This window comes from Panthera leo, chromosome C2, assembly GCF_018350215.1.
Source record: "Panthera leo isolate Ple1 chromosome C2, P.leo_Ple1_pat1.1, whole genome shotgun sequence".
Taxonomy (NCBI): Eukaryota; Metazoa; Chordata; class Mammalia; order Carnivora; family Felidae; genus Panthera; species Panthera leo.
Window position 1 is genome coordinate 90,497,914 of NC_056687.1, and position 18,018 is coordinate 90,515,931.

Below are 18,018 nucleotides of genomic sequence, written 5' to 3' on the forward strand. Positions count from 1 at the left end.
CAGTTTAGAAAGAAAAAAATGACACTACAATCAGCTTTTAGAAAATGTCTACTCTCTATTTTTTCCAAACTGTCTATTTAATTTCATAGCTAATAGTTAAAAAAAGGATTGAATTAGGAACATGGGGAATTTGCAACAACTTTCAGAGAGAGCAATCAACATTTGGTGCCTTTATTACTTTCTTTCCACCTAAACTTGTGTATCTGACAAGGCTACATTTTATTGGCCTTTTAATGATATTCTGTAAAATTAGATTGAGTTAGCATATCTTCCAAACTCCCTAGTGGAACATATGTAAGCTTTGATTAGAAAATGAGACCTACTATGATTAGCAATAAAAAAAAAAAAATTGGAGACAATTTAACTGGCGCATTTGAGGGCTCTTCCTTCCAAAAATATTTGGCCACGTTTCCTCCTATTTTGCATTATGGTAAAAAGAGCCAATTACTATTTGCATGTAATTATTTCTGGATGAGAAAGAGAAGACAAGGTAAAATTTTAGTCTACATTAGGATTAGCCAAATATCACCAGACAGATACAAACAGAATTTCTTCCTAATACTCCCATTTAAAGTGCTTACCAAAATTAATCTTACCTTATCAGTCATATTATTTAAGCTGAAATCAGAAGAATCCCTATTAGAAAACAAAGAAATGCATTTGGTCCACATGACAGCTATTAAAATCCACTGCTCATGTGAGAAATCTGTAATTCTTGATCTCTCTCCTATCCTTTACCCTCACATCTAATCTATTACTAAGTTCTGTAGACTCAACCTAAAGAATGTTACAAATTCATCTTCTCTGTGTTTCTACTTCCATCAATATGAACCTTCAGTGATGATTAATTTTATGTGCCAACTTGGCTAGGCCATGCTGCCCAGTTGTTTGGTCAAACACAATCTATATGTTACTCTGAAGGCATTTTGTAGATGTGATTAACATTTACAATCAGTTAACTCTAAATTAAATCAGAATATTCTGGTAACATCGGTGGGCCTCATTCAATCAGTTGAAATCCTTAAGAGTAAAAACTGAGATTTCCTGAAAAATAAAAATGGAATTCTGCCTCAAGACTGTAATATAGAAGTCCTTCCTGAATTTTCAGCCTGCCCTACAAATTTCAGACTAAGACTGCAACATTAATTCTTCCCTGAGTTTCCAGACTGCTTGTCCTAAGGATTTTGGACTCACCAACCTCCACAATTGCATGAACCAATTCTTTAAAATCTATCATCTATCTATCTATCTATCTATCTATCTACCTATCTATACATACATACATACATCCTATGGGTTCTATTTCTCTGGAGAAATATGACTGTTACACTTAGGTCATTAAAATATCACATCATTTTTAATCTCTCCATTTCTTCCATTACCTCTATAATCCTGTCGCCACGTAGCTGACAGAAATAGGAGATAAATGGATAGATAAATAGACAAGCCATCAGACAGAATTATGTTATCCTGTGCTTAAAATCAGATTTCAAATGCACTGAAAATAACATCTTAACCCCTCTTCCTGGCCTCTAGGCCCTTGTCTATTTCTTCAGTCTCAACCAAGTTGCTTGCCTCCAATCCACTTAGCTACTGAAGGAAACAACAAATCTTCCTTCCTTCCTTCCTTCCTCCCTTCCTCCCTTCCTCCCTTTCTTTCTTTCTTTCTTCTTTCTTTCTTTCTTTCTTTCTTTCTTTCTTTCTTTCTTTCTTTCTTTCTTTCTTCTTTTCTCATTTCTTCTTTCTTTTCTTTCTTTCTTCTTTTCTCATTTCTTCTTTCTTTTCTTTTCTTTCTTTCTTTCTTTCTTTCTTTCTTTCTTTTTCTCTCCCTTACTTCTAGACACTTTGAAAGATTGTAATTACATATTTATTTGGTTTGTTGTCTGCTTATTCTGTTTCTTTCCACTAAAGGGTAAGGTCCCCAAGAGTAGGATTGATATTTATATTTTTGAGCATGGTGTTCTTAGTAGTTCTGGCATGTGGTAGGCACTAAGGCTTTGCTGAGTTAATAAACAGAATCAGTAATAATGGAATTAGTAGTTTAAGCCTAGATAAGTATTTTTGAAGAAATTGCACCAATTTCTAATTCACAGATAAGAAAGTCAATGAAATTAACATGAGAATTCTACGAAATGCAGGAAGAAAAGCACATCACCCAACCCACAGGCATTAGCCATACAGCTGAGGTCTGAGTAGTGCAAAAGATTAAATAACCATTTTTTTATGAAATAAAATATATTTTGTTTCTGCTTCTCTTTCTTGGTTTGAAATAGAATCATTTTATTCACTTCAACTTAAACTGTATCCTTCTTTTATTCTACTCCTATCTGTGAAGCTACTACAGAAGTGGTCATTAATTTAGTTAAAAAAAAATTCAGAATGGCCATAACCAGATTTATTGCTTACTAATTATGTCATTTACCATCTCTGGCAACTTGGGGGGAAAATTTATTTTTTCTGAACTTCAGAGTCCTTAACTGACAAATGGGGAAAATATTCACCTGGATGAGTGATCAGAAAAATTATAGAGAGAGCACCAAAGAAAAAAATGGAATCTTCCATAAATGCCCTTGGTCAGTATGGTAGAGTAAAAGAGAAAGGGTTTTGAAACAAGAAAGCCCTAGGTAAAACTACCAGCTCCCACAATTATGATGTATGTTGTGAAGATTAGAGTTAAACATCAAATATATAGAATGTCCGATGTGATGTGATTAGAAAATATCTTTGGGTTCCTAATGTCTTCTTGGCAAGGAAACATATTACAAATTAAACAATTCCAATAAATGCCTGTGTGGGATATACCTGCACCTCCACCACCAGCACCAAGTGGAACATGAGGCAGATCCTAGTTCCTCTAAGATCCTGGAATATGGCATAAAAGACCAAGTTGGTTTTTCTGGAAAAAGTAGTCAACAAATGTTATGAAAACACAGAAAAAGATACACAACCTAATGATCATACGGGATTTGGAAGGCAGAAGTGAAACTGTACTCTTAAGCAAAATTTGCAGATAGACAGGCAGATGGCAGAAAGGAGAATCATGGGGTTTCTCAGAGAGCTCCTGGAAATTGCTTGCTTGAGAGCTGCAGGTACCTGGTACTGTCACTGAAAGTTTTCTTTCCCTTCTGGTAGTTCTTAATTCCACAAATGTTAGCGAAAGCTTCCTTGACCTTTACAGCTCCAACACTTCCAATGAACATCTAAGCCTTTAATTCTTTCTATTGAAACTATTCCTACTTGGAATAGCTAGATTGCCTTCTAGTCTTCTTATTAAAACTTGTCTGATTAGAATAGATTGAAGGAAATACTAGAATCCCACCATATGTAATTTGAGGATTTGTTGTATTTTTTATTAGGATTATATCCATTATATACTAAATTGTATATTATAGTTAGCTCTAACTATTCCTAATTCTATTTCATCCTATTGTCCTTATCAATTTCCAAGTTGATGTCATTTCAGTATGGTTGTAAATTCACAACTTTTTTTGTTGTCCATGAGATGAAAATGTTATAGTTTTGTGACTTTAGTAAGCAGACTGAATAAGCAGTGCAAAGTTGGTGGTTGGCAAATCATGAAGGCCCTTATGGCAACCGGAGAAGGAGGAACATTTGTATCCTTTTCCTCTTCAACTGGAGTGACTCTTATAAGTTTTAATTTGAACAAAATATTACACTGGAGTGGGGTATGGGAATAAATGTGTGCTCTACAGAACCATGTCTTATCAGTTCTCTGTCCTTTCTATGTGTGCCATCTCAATGTGTTGTACCTGCTCCATAGTTGCGTGCGCGCGCGCGTGTGTGTGTGTGTGTGTGGTATAAAGATCTATTTTTCTAAGAATAAGTTATGGCTACTAATAATCTAGATATTGGCAAATACAATGATTTCTGGCATTTGCTCTACTAAACATATAATCTATAACACAATCAAGTACTTTAGTTTCATTACGTAGCAAAATAAAATATTACATGCTTTAGTGGGTACAAAGAAAATACTGAGCATGATCCTTTCTCTTACTTCTCTTTGGATCATATTTAAGTCAACAAGATATTTAGAGACACGGAAACACTAAAATGTGTTACACTCATAGCTAAAATAAAGATAAAACATATAGTGATAAAAGGAGAGAGGAACAAGTGCTAAAGTATTTAACATGGTCTCACAGAGAACCTAAATTTTATTATTTTTCTTCCCTCATTGAAATAATTATTTCAATAATTATTTTTAAAGAAAATCAGAAGTTGATTCATATTAGTTTATAAATACTTACTCAACTAGTATTTTCATTCCCTTACAGATGTCCTGTTTATCTTCTCTGACTTACCTGATTAAAAGAATGACTCTCATGGAAAATCAGTGACTTTAGGATTAACTGATCAGTGACCCTTTTAGGTCTTAAGCCTACATCCCTAAATTCCCAGTCTAGTGATTCCTTCTCTATATGGTACTGTTAGGTATATAAAAACATTTCTCACCATGATATATGAGATTTAGTGGACAATTGTCCCTCTCCTTTTAACTGCACTCAAGATTTATGGAAACAGGAAAGGGTAAGCAATATTTTGGGACAAGGTAATGTTATTGATTCAGACAATAGGGTATATCTTTTTTTTTTTTTCAGTAGTAAGGATAGACTTGGTGCCTCACAGATGCACTTTTGTGACCACTAGGGCTAGGAGATATAACTGTAAATGTACAATAAATGAAACTTAACAAGTCCTTATGAAAACTGAGTCTTTTAATTTCTGGCTATATTTGCATCAAAATATAAACAAATTTATTGGTTCTGTGCAAATTAGGAATAATTTGGATCAACATATGCAGCAATATCTAGTAGAAAGAACGTTGGTTTTATTCAACGTTTTTTATTTTTATTTTTGGGACAGAGAGAGACAGAGCATGAACGGGGGAGGGGCAGAGAGAGAGGGAGACACAGAATCGGAAACAGGCTCCAGGCTCCGAGCCATCAGCCCAAAGCCCGACGCGGGGCTCGAACTCACGGACCGCGAGATCGTGACCTGGCTGAAGTCGGACGCTTAACCGACTGCGCCACCCAGGCGCCCCAAAAGAACGTTGGTTTTAAAGAAACGATTCAAATTCCATTTCAATTCCCATTTCTGCTACATATTAACTTTTCCTAAATTTCAGTTCTCTTACTTGCATACAAGGGATAATAGGCTGATATTGCAATATTGTTAGAAGTGTTATAGATAATACATGAAAATGTACAGCGTAGTGCTGGTACAAAGTAAACCTTTCTTGGGGGCGCCTGTGTGGCTCAGTTGGTTTAGCGACTGACTTCAGCTCGGGTCATGATCTCACAGCTCATGAGTTCGAGCCCTGCATCGGGCTCTGTGCTGACAGCTTGGAGCCTGGAGCCTGCTTCAGATTCTGTGTCTTCCTCTCTCTCTGCCCCTCCCCCACTCACATTCTGTCTCTGTCTCTCTCAAAAATAAATAAACATTTTTAAAAAATTAAAAAAACAAAGTAAATCTTCCTCTATGAGGAATATTGTTATTATTATTCATAACATTATTAAATACATTATAAAACCACCACTCACTCTCAGATTGGCAATGTGTCTTGTTTTGCAAATAGGACATCAGTAATTTTTTTCTCCCCTTATATAGAAAGAAACCTCAAACCTGAGAAACATTTTTATAAAATGTGCATACATGAATTTCTATTTTGATCCTAGCAGATTGAGTTTCAGACCAATTAGCCTGATAAAGTGAATGTTGTCAATTGAAAATTTTTAAACAAGTGTTTCAATGTCTAATTAAATTGCAGTGAACATTATCTGTCAAAGTGGGATATGTTCTTTGTTTCAATATTAACAAAATGAACTATTAAAAAAAGAGGCTTGGATTTGAGTATATTAATTTTCTCTTTAATTTGGAAACTTTTTTGTTCCTTTTAGAAGGAGAAACTTTAAAAATATGAAAGGGGGACATAATTATAAAGCTAATGTATATGTTTATTCATAAAAAGAGTAATAAGGAATGTATATAATGACCAGCATTATAAAGATTTTGTACATCAGCCAATTCTTCAATCCTCTTTTGGAAATTTTACATTGTGTGAATTATAAAACTCTTTATTCAGACATAGATTCTTTTGTGCAAGTGGCCGCTATTAAAAATATTTTAAAAGCATTATGGTAATTCTTAATCACTAGTTATTTTTTCATAGTCTAAAGAAATCAGAGGCATTGATGATAGAATTAATGACAAGAGAAACAATGGTAGGATTTTAGCTCCATTCAGACCACCCACACCTTGCTAAAAGAAATAGTACAACCCTAACAAAGTAGTTATTATCCCAATCAAACACTGAACATGAGGTTCTATTAGTACATATATAGCTAACTCTAATTAAAACACCATGAAAACTGTATAATGAAATCACTTTATTATGAAATGTGTTGGGGGGCGGGGGGAGGGTTGGACTTCAATCTCTTAAAATTCTTAAAATCAAATGCATGTCCAGAATACATAGCTGGAAACCTGATCATAGGGTATCTGGGAAGTGTGTTTTTTAATAGTTCTGTCTAATATCATTGTTTGCCTAAGTGTAAACTAGTTCTAACATCTTTCAAAAGCAAAGTTGTGGGAGCTTATGTGTTTGAAAAGTACTTTTAATGGATTGCTTGCTTTGTTTATCCTCGCTTCAAGGCAGAAGCATCCTGACATTTACATTGCTATTTTCCTGCTTTCAAGGATGCTAACAAAAAATTGTCTTGGCTTAGATTAGCTTGAAATTGTCCTCTGAACTTCTTCCAGGCCATTCCAACTATCTTGAAAAGGAATTCCTTTTTTATGTACCTGCTCCTACAGGTTTTATAAAGACACAAAGCCAGGGGCACCTGGGTGGCTTAGTTGGTTAAGCCTCAGACTTCGGCTCAGGCCGTGATCTCACGGTTTGTGGGTTCCAACCCTGTGTTGGGCTCTGTGCTGACAGCTCAGAGCCTGGAGCCTGCTTTGGATTCTGTGTCTCCCTTTCTCTCTCCCCCTCTCCCACTCACACTCTGTGTCTCTGTCAAAAATAAATACACATTAAAGAAAATTTTAAAAAAAGTTTTAAATAAGGACACAAAGCCACACACATGTACAAGCACATACACACACTATCCCTCAGCTTACAAATAGGTAGTGTTCACCAAACTCCTGATTAAGGCCATTGTTTGGAACTAACGTGTATCTTCCCAAAGAAATAATATTATAAATGTAGGTGCTTACATAGCACCCAACAGGCTACTTAACCATGATATAGCTGAAATACCACACATTTAGAAAGAACAATGAGACAATATTACAGTATAACCAGTTTTGTTTTAAGTATAATAATTAGCCTTTAATTTATTTTGAATGATGGTGCTTGAGGATGTTCACTTTTGTAGAGCTCCGTTTCTGCAAAGCAGCCAGCATTAAACATTGGCTCATGCTTGTTTCTTTCTCAGTTCCCCACACCCTCAAATCAAAACCACTGCAATACAAATGCAATGGGTGAATCTCCGAATCTTTGGGGAATCACCACCCCAAAGTCACACCAAATTTCCAACCTTTTTTTAAAATCACCCTATTGGGGCACCCTATTGGGTGGCTCAGTCGGTTAAGCCTCTGACTTCAGCTCATGACTGGAGATCATGTCATGATCTCAGTCTGTGAGTTTGAGCCCTGCATCAGGGTCTGTGCTGACAGTTCAGAGCCTGGAGCCTGCTTCAGATTCTGTGTCTCCCTCTCTCTCTGCCCCTCCCCTGCTCATTCTCTGTCTCTTTCTGTCTCAAAAATAAATAAAAACATTTTTAAAAATTAAAAAAAACACCCTATAATCCCATAAAACCACAGTTAACAGTACAGCAATGCACATGTCTGTCCGTCTGTATGTATGTATGCATATCTTATAATGGGGAAGGAGGGAAACCCTTATTAGCTTTTGCTGTTTAACTGCTGACTCTTTAAATATGTAGAGGCTAAACACGGGATTTTATCCAGATAACCTATTCCAGGATATGAATGGGAGGTCATGCTAATATATTTCACATCTATACATTGCAGTTGCCTATTAATAGAAAACCTTTGCCAATCATATTTTTGCTGAGAGCAATTTTAACATCCCATGGTTTTCTATTGGTACACTAAAAGTTTAAAATCAAAGAACTTCCTATGTCCATGCAGCTTTGTACAGTCACTTAAAATAAAGGAGGCAGCACTAGTTAGTGCTTTCCTATTTTTAAGACTCTTCAGCCTGGTACAGGGGCAAGTGAAGAAAGGAGGTATAGGGGCAGAATAGCAGCATTAAGAACTAATGCCCTTTAAGGATTCCAAAAATTTGTGACAAGGACAAAATCTGGGGAAGATTTTCTAAAATAAGTGAGAGGGGTGCCTGGGTGGCTCAGTTGGTTAAGCGTCTGACTTCAGCTCAGGTCATGATCTCATGGTTGGTGGGTTCGAGACCTGCGTCAGGCTCTGTGCTGACAGCTGAGAGCCCGGAGCCTGCTTCCGATTCTGTGTCTCCCTCTCTCTCTGCCCCTCTCCCACTCATGCTCTGTTTGTCTCTGTCTCAAAAATAAATAAACATTAAAAAAATTAAAATAAGTGAGAAAGAATGCATATTCTATAAGATATTAAATTTCAAGCATGAAATAGCTGGTGCCAAATCTAAAAAAATGGTTCAAATTTCAATACTGAAAAGGGAGCATCTGCCCCCAAAAGACTTATGCCTATAATAGTGGTTCCTGAAGACATAAAGAATGTGGTTTGAAAGAAGGCTTTCCTACTAGAAAAGGTTTGTCATTTAGAGTGTGTCCACATTTATTTTGGAAGCTAACACTATTTAAATACTATATTCACTCTTTTCAAAAACTGTATGTTTAATTCCATCCCCTCCCAAGATTTTTATTTTCTGCGGGATCTTACAATCCCTCAATATGCAAGCTTTTAGCAAATGTTTAAGGGAGAGGACTATACAATAAAAATTAAAAATGAAAGAAATCTTTTCACTGTAGTGTCCCTGGGGAAAGAGAACATGTGTTACTGAATTTTTAAATACTTATCCTTTGGTTAAGAGAGATAGGAGGAAGACGTCTTGTTTGGGAATCCAGAACACTATCAAAATGGGAAGTAAAACCAGCAGAATGTTATAAAAGTTATAATATTTGTATAACATTCTATATTTTGCAAATTATCTTCTCACATTTTATTTTCATTTCATCTAATTTAATCCTAGTATTTTATCTAAATTTATCCCAATATTAATAGTCCTTTGAGGTTTTCTATTTTTGTTGAGAAACTGACCTTGAGACTTCCTAAAACAAATTTTCCTATTCAAAGCCCTTCTTACTTTTATAAATACTAAATTTTTTATAAATGCCAAACAATATCATTGTTGTGTGGTGTTCTTAGTTCTGAAAGCTATTATGTGAAAAGTGAGCTGCTGATAGTAAAAGGCAGTATTAAAGTATATTGTATGGCAAAAGAGGAAAGGCAATTCAATGGAGAAAGGATAGACTTTTCAACAAATTGTGCTGGAACTACTGGACCTCCACATGCAAAAATAACATATCTAGGTATAGACCCTGCACTCTTCACAAAAACTAACTCAAAATTGATCATGATCTTCTGTAAAATATAAAACTACGAAACTCTTAGAAGACAACATAGGAGAAAATCTGGATGACCTTGGGTTTGATGACGCATTTTTAGATACAACACCAAAAGCACAATCCATGAAAGAAAAATTGATAAATTAGATTTCATTAAAATTAAAACTTCTGCTTCACAGGAGAGGCTGATAAGAGAATAAGAAGACAGGCCACAATCTGGTGGGATATACTGCAATATACATATCTGATCAAGGACTTGTATCCAAAATATAAAAAGAACTCTTAAAACTCAACAATAAGAAGACAAATAACTTAAAAGGTAGGCAAAAGATTTGATAAGGCACTTTAAAAAAAATTTTTAACGTTTATTTATTTTTGAGACAGAGAGAGAGGGAGACACAGAATCGGAACCAGGCTCCAGGCTCTGGGCCATCATCAGCCCAGAGCCCGACGCGGGGCTCGAACTCACGGACCGGGAGATAGTGACCTGAGCTGCAGTCGGACGCTTAACCGACTGAGCCACCCAGGCGCCCCATGAGGATAAGGCACTTTACCAAAGAAGATACACAGATGGAAAATAAGCATATGAAAAAATGCTCGAGGTCATATGTCAATAGAAAATTGGAATTAAAACAATGAGATACCAATACTCATCTATTAGAATGGCTAAAAACCACAAAACTGATGACAAATGCTGGTGGAGCAACCAAAATCACATTCGTTGCTAAGGGGAAGGCAAAATGGTACACTCACTTTGGAAAACAGTTTGGCAAATTGTTATAAAGCTAAACATAAGCTTACCATATGACCTAGCAATTCTGCTCTTTGGTATTTACCAAAATGAGTTGAAAGCGTACATGCACACAAAATCTGCACATGAATACATATAGCAGCTTTATTCATAATTGCCAAAATTTGAAAGAAACCGAGTGCCCTTCAACAGGTGAATAGATAAGCGAACTGTGGTATATCCATACAATGAAACATTATCCTGTGATAAAAAATAAATTAATATGGAAAAGACTCAAATTCATATTGCTAAGTGAAAAAGGCAATCTGAAAAGCTTGAATACTGTATGATCAACAATAAGGACATTCTGGAAGAGGCAAAACTGTGGAGACATGAAAAAGACCAGTGGTTGCCAGAGGCTCGGGGAGGAGGGAGTGAGAGATAAACAGGTAGAACATATATTTTTAGGGTAGTAATGATTCTGTATGATACAATGATGTGAAAACACATCATTATACACTTAATCAAAACCCAAAAAAATTAAAATACAAAGAGTAAACCCTAACGTAGACTATGAACTTTAGTTAGTACTAATGCAACAAACGTACCACACGAGAGCAAGATATTAATTATAAGGAAAACTGTACTTTGTGGGTGAGAAGGGAACTGTGTGTGTGTGTGTGTGTGTGTGTGTGTGTGTGTGAGAAGTGTATGAAAACTGTACTTTCTGCTCAGTTTTTCTCTAAATCTAAAACTGTTCTAAAAAGGACTATCATTTTTGGGGGGTGGGGGTGGGGAGATATATTGTATTAGAGAATGAATTGCTTCACTGGGTCAGACTACTTACTCTGCTTTTGGAGAATAATAACTACAGGGAGTTAAAAAAGAATCCAACAACCAAACAGATGCCACTAACTCCCATCTCCAGACAATGCCAGTTCCCAGGAGTAGTGGAGTAGTAAAGGAAGTCATAGTAAAGGAAGAGGAGAGATGAAAGATTCAGAATTTTTAAGGAAAAGTATAATGCTTTCCCTGTTTAGGGGCAATGAGTCAAATTTTACATTGTGGGATTTTGATAGTAGATTTTTGAGATGCTTTGTGGTTTGTAATGTACCTTCACTTACATGGTCCCTAATCATATATATTGTTTCATCTGCTCCCCACTGCCTACTAAGCTCCAAATCTCTGGCGCACTTTGCAGCTTTTCATTACGCCATCGCAGTCTATCACTGTATTGTTTCCTGCTTCCCTCCCTCAACATTAGAAGAATTCCCCTTGATTACAGAGGTGAGGCTTAATAATGTGAGTATCCACTGAATCAGATTCTCAGAGCTCGCAGGGGCTTTAGAAATTATGATTATCAACCAATGATCATATAATTACCCTAAGACCTCAGATACTGAGCGTCTGAACTAACTGGCTGGAGACACGGATGGAGAGGAGAAATGGACACCGCTCATTCATGCTTCATCTGGCTAGGCCCAGGGGAATCCTAAACAACAACGTGAAGTAAGATTCTCAAAGCCACTCAGTCCCTAAATTCATTAATTCTTCCTTTATTTTTATTTTTTTCATTAAAAAAATTTTTTTAATGTTTATTTATTTTTGAGACAGAGAGAGACAGCATGAACGGGGGAGGGTCAGAGAGAGAGGGAGACACAGAATTGGAAGCAGGCTCCAGGCTCTGAGCTGTCAGCGCAGAGCCTGACGCGGGGCTTGAACCCACGGACTGTGAGATCATGACCCAAGCCGAAGTCAGACGCTCAACCCACTGAGCCACCCAGGTGCCCCATTAATTCTTCCTTTAACACCATCTCCCAAATCAATCCTTTGCTCTTCATTCCTGATAGCGATATGCCAAATCGGGTTCTCATCACACCATGCTGTGCTTACACCCAGCATCTTCCTGAAGGTTTCTGTTCTCTTCCAGCTCCAGGGCACCCTATCTGGAGCACCAGAGAAGTCTTCCTAATGATGCAGATTTCTTCATGGCCATTTTTGTGTAAAAAATAAAATTCAAACCTCTCAACACAAAATTCAAAGTACTCCACAAGTTGATTCCTTAATACCTCTCCATAATTATGATCCTAATAGCCATTGAAATTATCCCACTTCTTGTTCTCTACTCCCCAGTACACAATGCACAGCCTCTCCTTTGTGTCTTTCTTCACACCACCCTCTCCTAGAAGCTCCCCCTTTCTTAGTCAGTTTGGGCTGCTATAACAGAATGTTACATACTAGGTGGCTTATAAACAACACAAAATTATTTCTTACAGTTCTGGAAGATGGGAGGTATAAGATCAAAGTCCCGACAGTTGTGGCATCTGGTGGGGGTCCACTTCCAGGTCCACAGATATTCTGTCCTCACAAGGCAGAAAATGGCAAGGGAGCTCTGTGGAGTCTTTTATAAGGGCACTAATCCCTCATGACTTAGTCACCTCCCAAAGGTCCCACCACTGAATATCATCCCACTGAGGATCGGGCTTCAACATATAAATTTGGGGGGAACCAAAACATTCAGTCTATAGCCCTCCCTAATTTAATGGGCATCCTACAATTCCCTTAAAGCCCAGATAAATTTCCATCTTCCCCTAAAAAGTCTTTCTTGTCCACCACAAGATAATTTCTCTCTTCACTGAGTCCTAACAGCACTTCTTGCCTGTAGTATTCATTGGGAAATTTGCATAAGTAGGCTCCACTTTTTTTGATTTATGATGTAGATAGTTTACCTCTTGACTCAAACTCCTTAAAGGTAAGGATCTTACATTGCCAGCTTCTAGCAGTATGCTTGCATAGAGAAATGTTCAATGAGCGTTTATTTATGAGAAAAACAACAAGTTTTACAGGCAACATTGTAGGATTTCAAAATCTCTGAGTCTTTTGATACCAAACTGTGGAGAAAATTGCTTCACATATTCCAAAAATAACGTTTCGGTGTTTAGCGATATTTTGGTGGAGGCAGTATCCTTTGGGACATGATCCAAATTCCAAATGAAATATTTAGCTTTATACAATGAACTTCTGTCAACAACTTTCTTAAAAAGCAAATTACTTTTGACTTCCTCCTTATATATTTGATGAGATTGTCATAACACCATCAGGTTTAAGAGTGAGATTCTTACGTGAATAATATCTCTAAAGGTTATTTAACATTAGAAAAAAATGAACCCTGCTCACCAAATGTTCTTTTATACAATGTAATTAACAATTTTATCTTTACTCCATATGGCTATCATTTTAATCAATTTTTCCATTTTCTTAAACTGCATATGATGTTATCACACTGATTTTTTTACTTTGAACATTTTCTTGCCCATAAAGGAACAGCTTACAAGGATTGAGAGTAGAAATTTTGTTGTAATTCTAAAATTTTTCCTTCAAGAATATTTAGAAATATGAATTCTCTACCAAGAGAAAACATGAAGTAGGATGATGTTATATATTTCAGAAATGAAGTAAAAATGCATGACATCTTTGGATAAAGGTAAGTCAGATAACTCAAATCGAGGATATCTATTTGCATCTATCTATTGTAATCCGTTTGCTATTGGCATATTAATGGATCAATGGAGCCAAAGGGAATTATGGCATACATGTATTTCTTTAATAATTGCAGTAATAGTTTAAAATAATGCCAAAATACTGAACCACAAGCTTTCAAGTCTAAAGTTTCTTACATGAGTTAGAACATTAACATAATCAACATTTTGAGGCTTGCACACTGGGATACAGGTATGCTATAATATCACTATCTTAATCACTTTCTTAATCATTTTTATTATTTAAGGGGTAATACAAAGTTCTCTGGACAGATATCCCAGACCATAGGGGTCTTCTATATTGAGTGCAAGTGCCAAGAAAGGCAAATAGTGAAAGAGTCTACTATATCATAATATATAAAACTATATTCTTAATGTAGGATTTTTATTAATTTCTGAATTTTTCATAAATTTAAACTGAGGGAAATTTGTATATTCTAAAAATACAATGTGCCTATTCTGATTAAGACTTTTTAATAATGCTGAATTTAATAGTGTGGTTTAATTGTTTCTTTAGCAGTTATTATATCTACCATAAGCTATATTTTATTTAGTTACCTTGTTCATTCTGTTTCCCCATCCCTACCTTGGGAATGTAACCTCATCAGAGCCAGTGTTATTAACTTCAGACAACTGCTATGTCTCTGGTGCTTACAAATATCCATTGTAATACATTAACATTGTCCAAAGTCTTAGAATACACAATCATAATGTTAGCGGAAATGATATAAGGATTTTAAGTGAGAATTTAAGTTTAAAATCATGAAGGGAAATCACCAAATATCAGAAGTAGGAAAGGTTTCTTATTTTAAACAGGTCTCATTCCACTATCTCATTTTATAGATGTAGAAATTGAGATGCAGAGAGATCAAGTGTTTGATCTCTGAGAGATCACAGAATTTTGGTAGTAAAGGGCACCTTAAATCTTGTATAGTCGAAATACTCAGGTTCTTAAAGTTACCTGGCCTATGCTTTAATACCTACAGTGATAGGGATTTCACTACCCTATAAAAGCATCACATTCAGTGTTTTAAGAACACTACTTTTCAGAAATTTCTTTCTTATATGTAATTAAGATTTGTACTCCTATGTTTCAGTTCTCTAGTCTTAGTTATGTCCTTTGGTCATGTAGAATATGTATAGTCCAGGGTATTTTTAATTTATATTTATTTGTATATTTTATATATATATATATATATATATATATATATATATATATATGTATGTGTGTGTGTATAATGTGTGTGTGTGTGTATATATATAGTTATATACATATACAAACACACACACACAAACATAAATTGATATAGTGCAAAAGTCTAAATTTGAAGTCTTTTATTAATGAGTGTTCTGGGCCAAATATTTTTTCTGCCTCACTATTCCTCCAACACTTCTTTGTTTCTTGCCTTTTCTCACATACTCACATAAACACACACACACACACACACACATTAAATTGTTATAGACATACACACATCATATATGCATCTATTACACAGAAAGGGGTGTGTATTTATATTTTATGTCTTATAGAAAAGTCAAAAACTTTATTGTGTGTAGGGGTGCCTGGGTGGCTCAGTTAAGCATCTGACTTCTTGATTTTGGCTCAGGTCATGATCTCACGGTTTGTGGGTTTGAGTTCCAGGTCAGGCTCTGCACTGATAGTGCAGGTAGCTTCTAAAATTAAACACAATACTCAAGATACGGTCTTACTAGGAAGAATAGTATAGGCTTATCTTCTGATTCATTCAAAACATTTATTTTTCCCAATACAACATATAATTCCATTTGGTTTTATAATAGCCATATCATATCTGACTCATACGGAGCTTAATGTCAAAAAAAATTCTTAATCATTTTCTATGTGATACTGCTGAACCAATCTCCTTTATTCTATGCTCATGCAGTCAAAACGTTATTTGGGGGAGAATGGTCCTGAAATTGCACATATGATAATTACTCATATAACTACATATAATAACTACATTAAAAAATAGTGTCAGTTCACAGAAGGTACATGTTCTGAAAGTTAAACAAAAATTTAATTGAGGGGCATAAACATATAGATGATAAACATATCTTACCTATAAAAACCTGGTGGCACTTGCTCTACCAGGAAGCTTTTCTCCATGTCTTGGAGTATGTCATTCAGCATTCGGACACGGATTGGAATTCTCTCCTTGGGATCATTAGCAGGACGCATCTCATCTGACTGGAAGAGTTCAGCATTCTCCCGCAGGCGTGACGCCAAGGCTAGCAGTTGATGAGTGTAGGGTTGATCACCTGGTGAAAATAAATGAGTCCATCTCAGAAGAGACATCCTCAAAGGAGCAAAATAAGCACTTTGCAATCATGATGTCAAAAAGGAAGATTAAACATCAGTTAAACTTTTATAATGTATTAATTCCACCAAAAATATTCTGTCTAAACATTATATTCTATGAAGAGTATTAAATTTATTGCTACCATTACTATTACTAATAATAATTACTACTATTGGGACACCTAGGTGGCTCAGTTGGTTAAGAATCCAACTCTTGGTTTTAGCTCAAGTCATGATCTCATGGGTTCGTGGGATAGAGCCCACATCAGACTCTGTGCTGATAGCACACAGCCTGCTTGGGATTTTCTCCCTCTCTCTCTGCCCCTCCCCACCTCTCTCACAAAATAAATATATAAACTTAAAAAAATAATAATTACTACTACTAATAATACTAGTGAATAGGTATTGGTTATTGAGAGACAGCTACTATGTTCCAGGCATGATATTGAGCACTTGACATATTTATCTCATTTAATATTCACCAAAGTTTGCATTGTCATGTCTATTTCATGGAAGCTGAGAGTTAATTCAGACAAGCAAATTGTCCTAGTTCATTAAGCAAGTAAATGACAGGCCAGAATTAGAAGCCTGATCTTTCTGACTAAAACATTCATGCTCTTCATGTAGTATTCTATATTTCTGGGGGAAAAGTGATTTTTAAAAAAAGTTATCTCTTCTGAGAACAAGAGATATGTTCCTGTATATTGTTATGCATCTATGGGCTCCTTTGCTTTTCTAAAAGTTTCCTGTAATTTGAAGTTGAAATACATCTTTGATTTGAAAATACTATCCTATGTAGTATTTGTCTTGTTTTGCTTGGGGGATGATTTTTGTTTTTTGTAGTTTGTTTCTATTTGTGTAACTTACTGGAAGTCATTTTGATATGAATGGTGTTACTAAACACAGGACATTCCTTTAACTAAGAGTAAGACAGAATATGTATAGTGATAATGGCCACCAGACCATGGTGCCAGACTACCTGAGTTCAAATCCCTGCTATACCACTTAGTAGCTGTGTGATGTTGGGGTAAGTTACTGAGCCTCAGCATCCTAATCTATAAAATGAACAAAATAAACATCTGCTTCATAGATTTTTTATGAAGGTTAAATGATTAATATTTATAAATTGTTATAAAAAATATTCTTCTATAGGTAAGCATTTCCCAGCCGATGTGACTTAACATCTTGTTTAAAAAGCATTCCTCTATTGTACCATGAGAAGTGCATTTTCTTCTCATCTTCTTCCTGATATTCCCCGCCATTTGAGTCAGTCTCTGGGTGAGGCAACAGTTAGTGGTGGTGTTAGTTCTCAGGAGACTCCAGCAAGGTCAGAAACTCAAGACAGAGAATTATGTCATGTCAAGGTGATGAAATGAACATGGACCTGATAAATTGAAACTGGCTGTCCTGAGAGCATGGCATTGAGATAAGCAGATGGAGAGATGAAGAGGCCATATGGGACTTTCACTTGGGAAAATTTCAGGCAAAAGGGAAAGATCACAAAGGGACTCTTTCCAAGTGAAGTTCAAGTGTTACCAGCTCCCCAAACACCTGGTCTTCATGAAAATGAAGATTCCTACACCTGCTAAATCTCTCTAGGAGTAGAGCCAGGAATCTCCATGCTACCCAGATTATTACACACATTTTAAAGTTTAAGAAGTACTGTAGAGAGGTGATGTGGTAAGAAAAGAAAAACTAGGTTAGAATTATAGCTGATATATAAAATATGTCTGTCATAGAATTACCAACCCAATACAGTGATCTTTGTTGTCTTTCACCTTCATTTGATGGGGACTATTTCATATGCTAATTTCTTTAGAG

General features: G+C 35.8%; 1 protein-coding gene across 16 annotated transcripts in view; it reads right to left on the minus strand.

The window, feature by feature from the left end:
- Positions 1-18,018, minus strand: part of NAALADL2 (N-acetylated alpha-linked acidic dipeptidase like 2) — a 1,343,235-nt gene that overhangs the window by 31,948 nt on the left and 1,293,269 nt on the right. For all 16 annotated transcript variants that reach the window (XM_042954993.1, XM_042954989.1, XM_042954981.1 and 13 more), the window contains one exon: positions 15,959-16,157. In XM_042954993.1, coding sequence (XP_042810927.1) covers positions 15,959-16,157 — 199 coding nt within the window. The remainder of the gene's footprint in view (positions 1-15,958; positions 16,158-18,018) is intronic.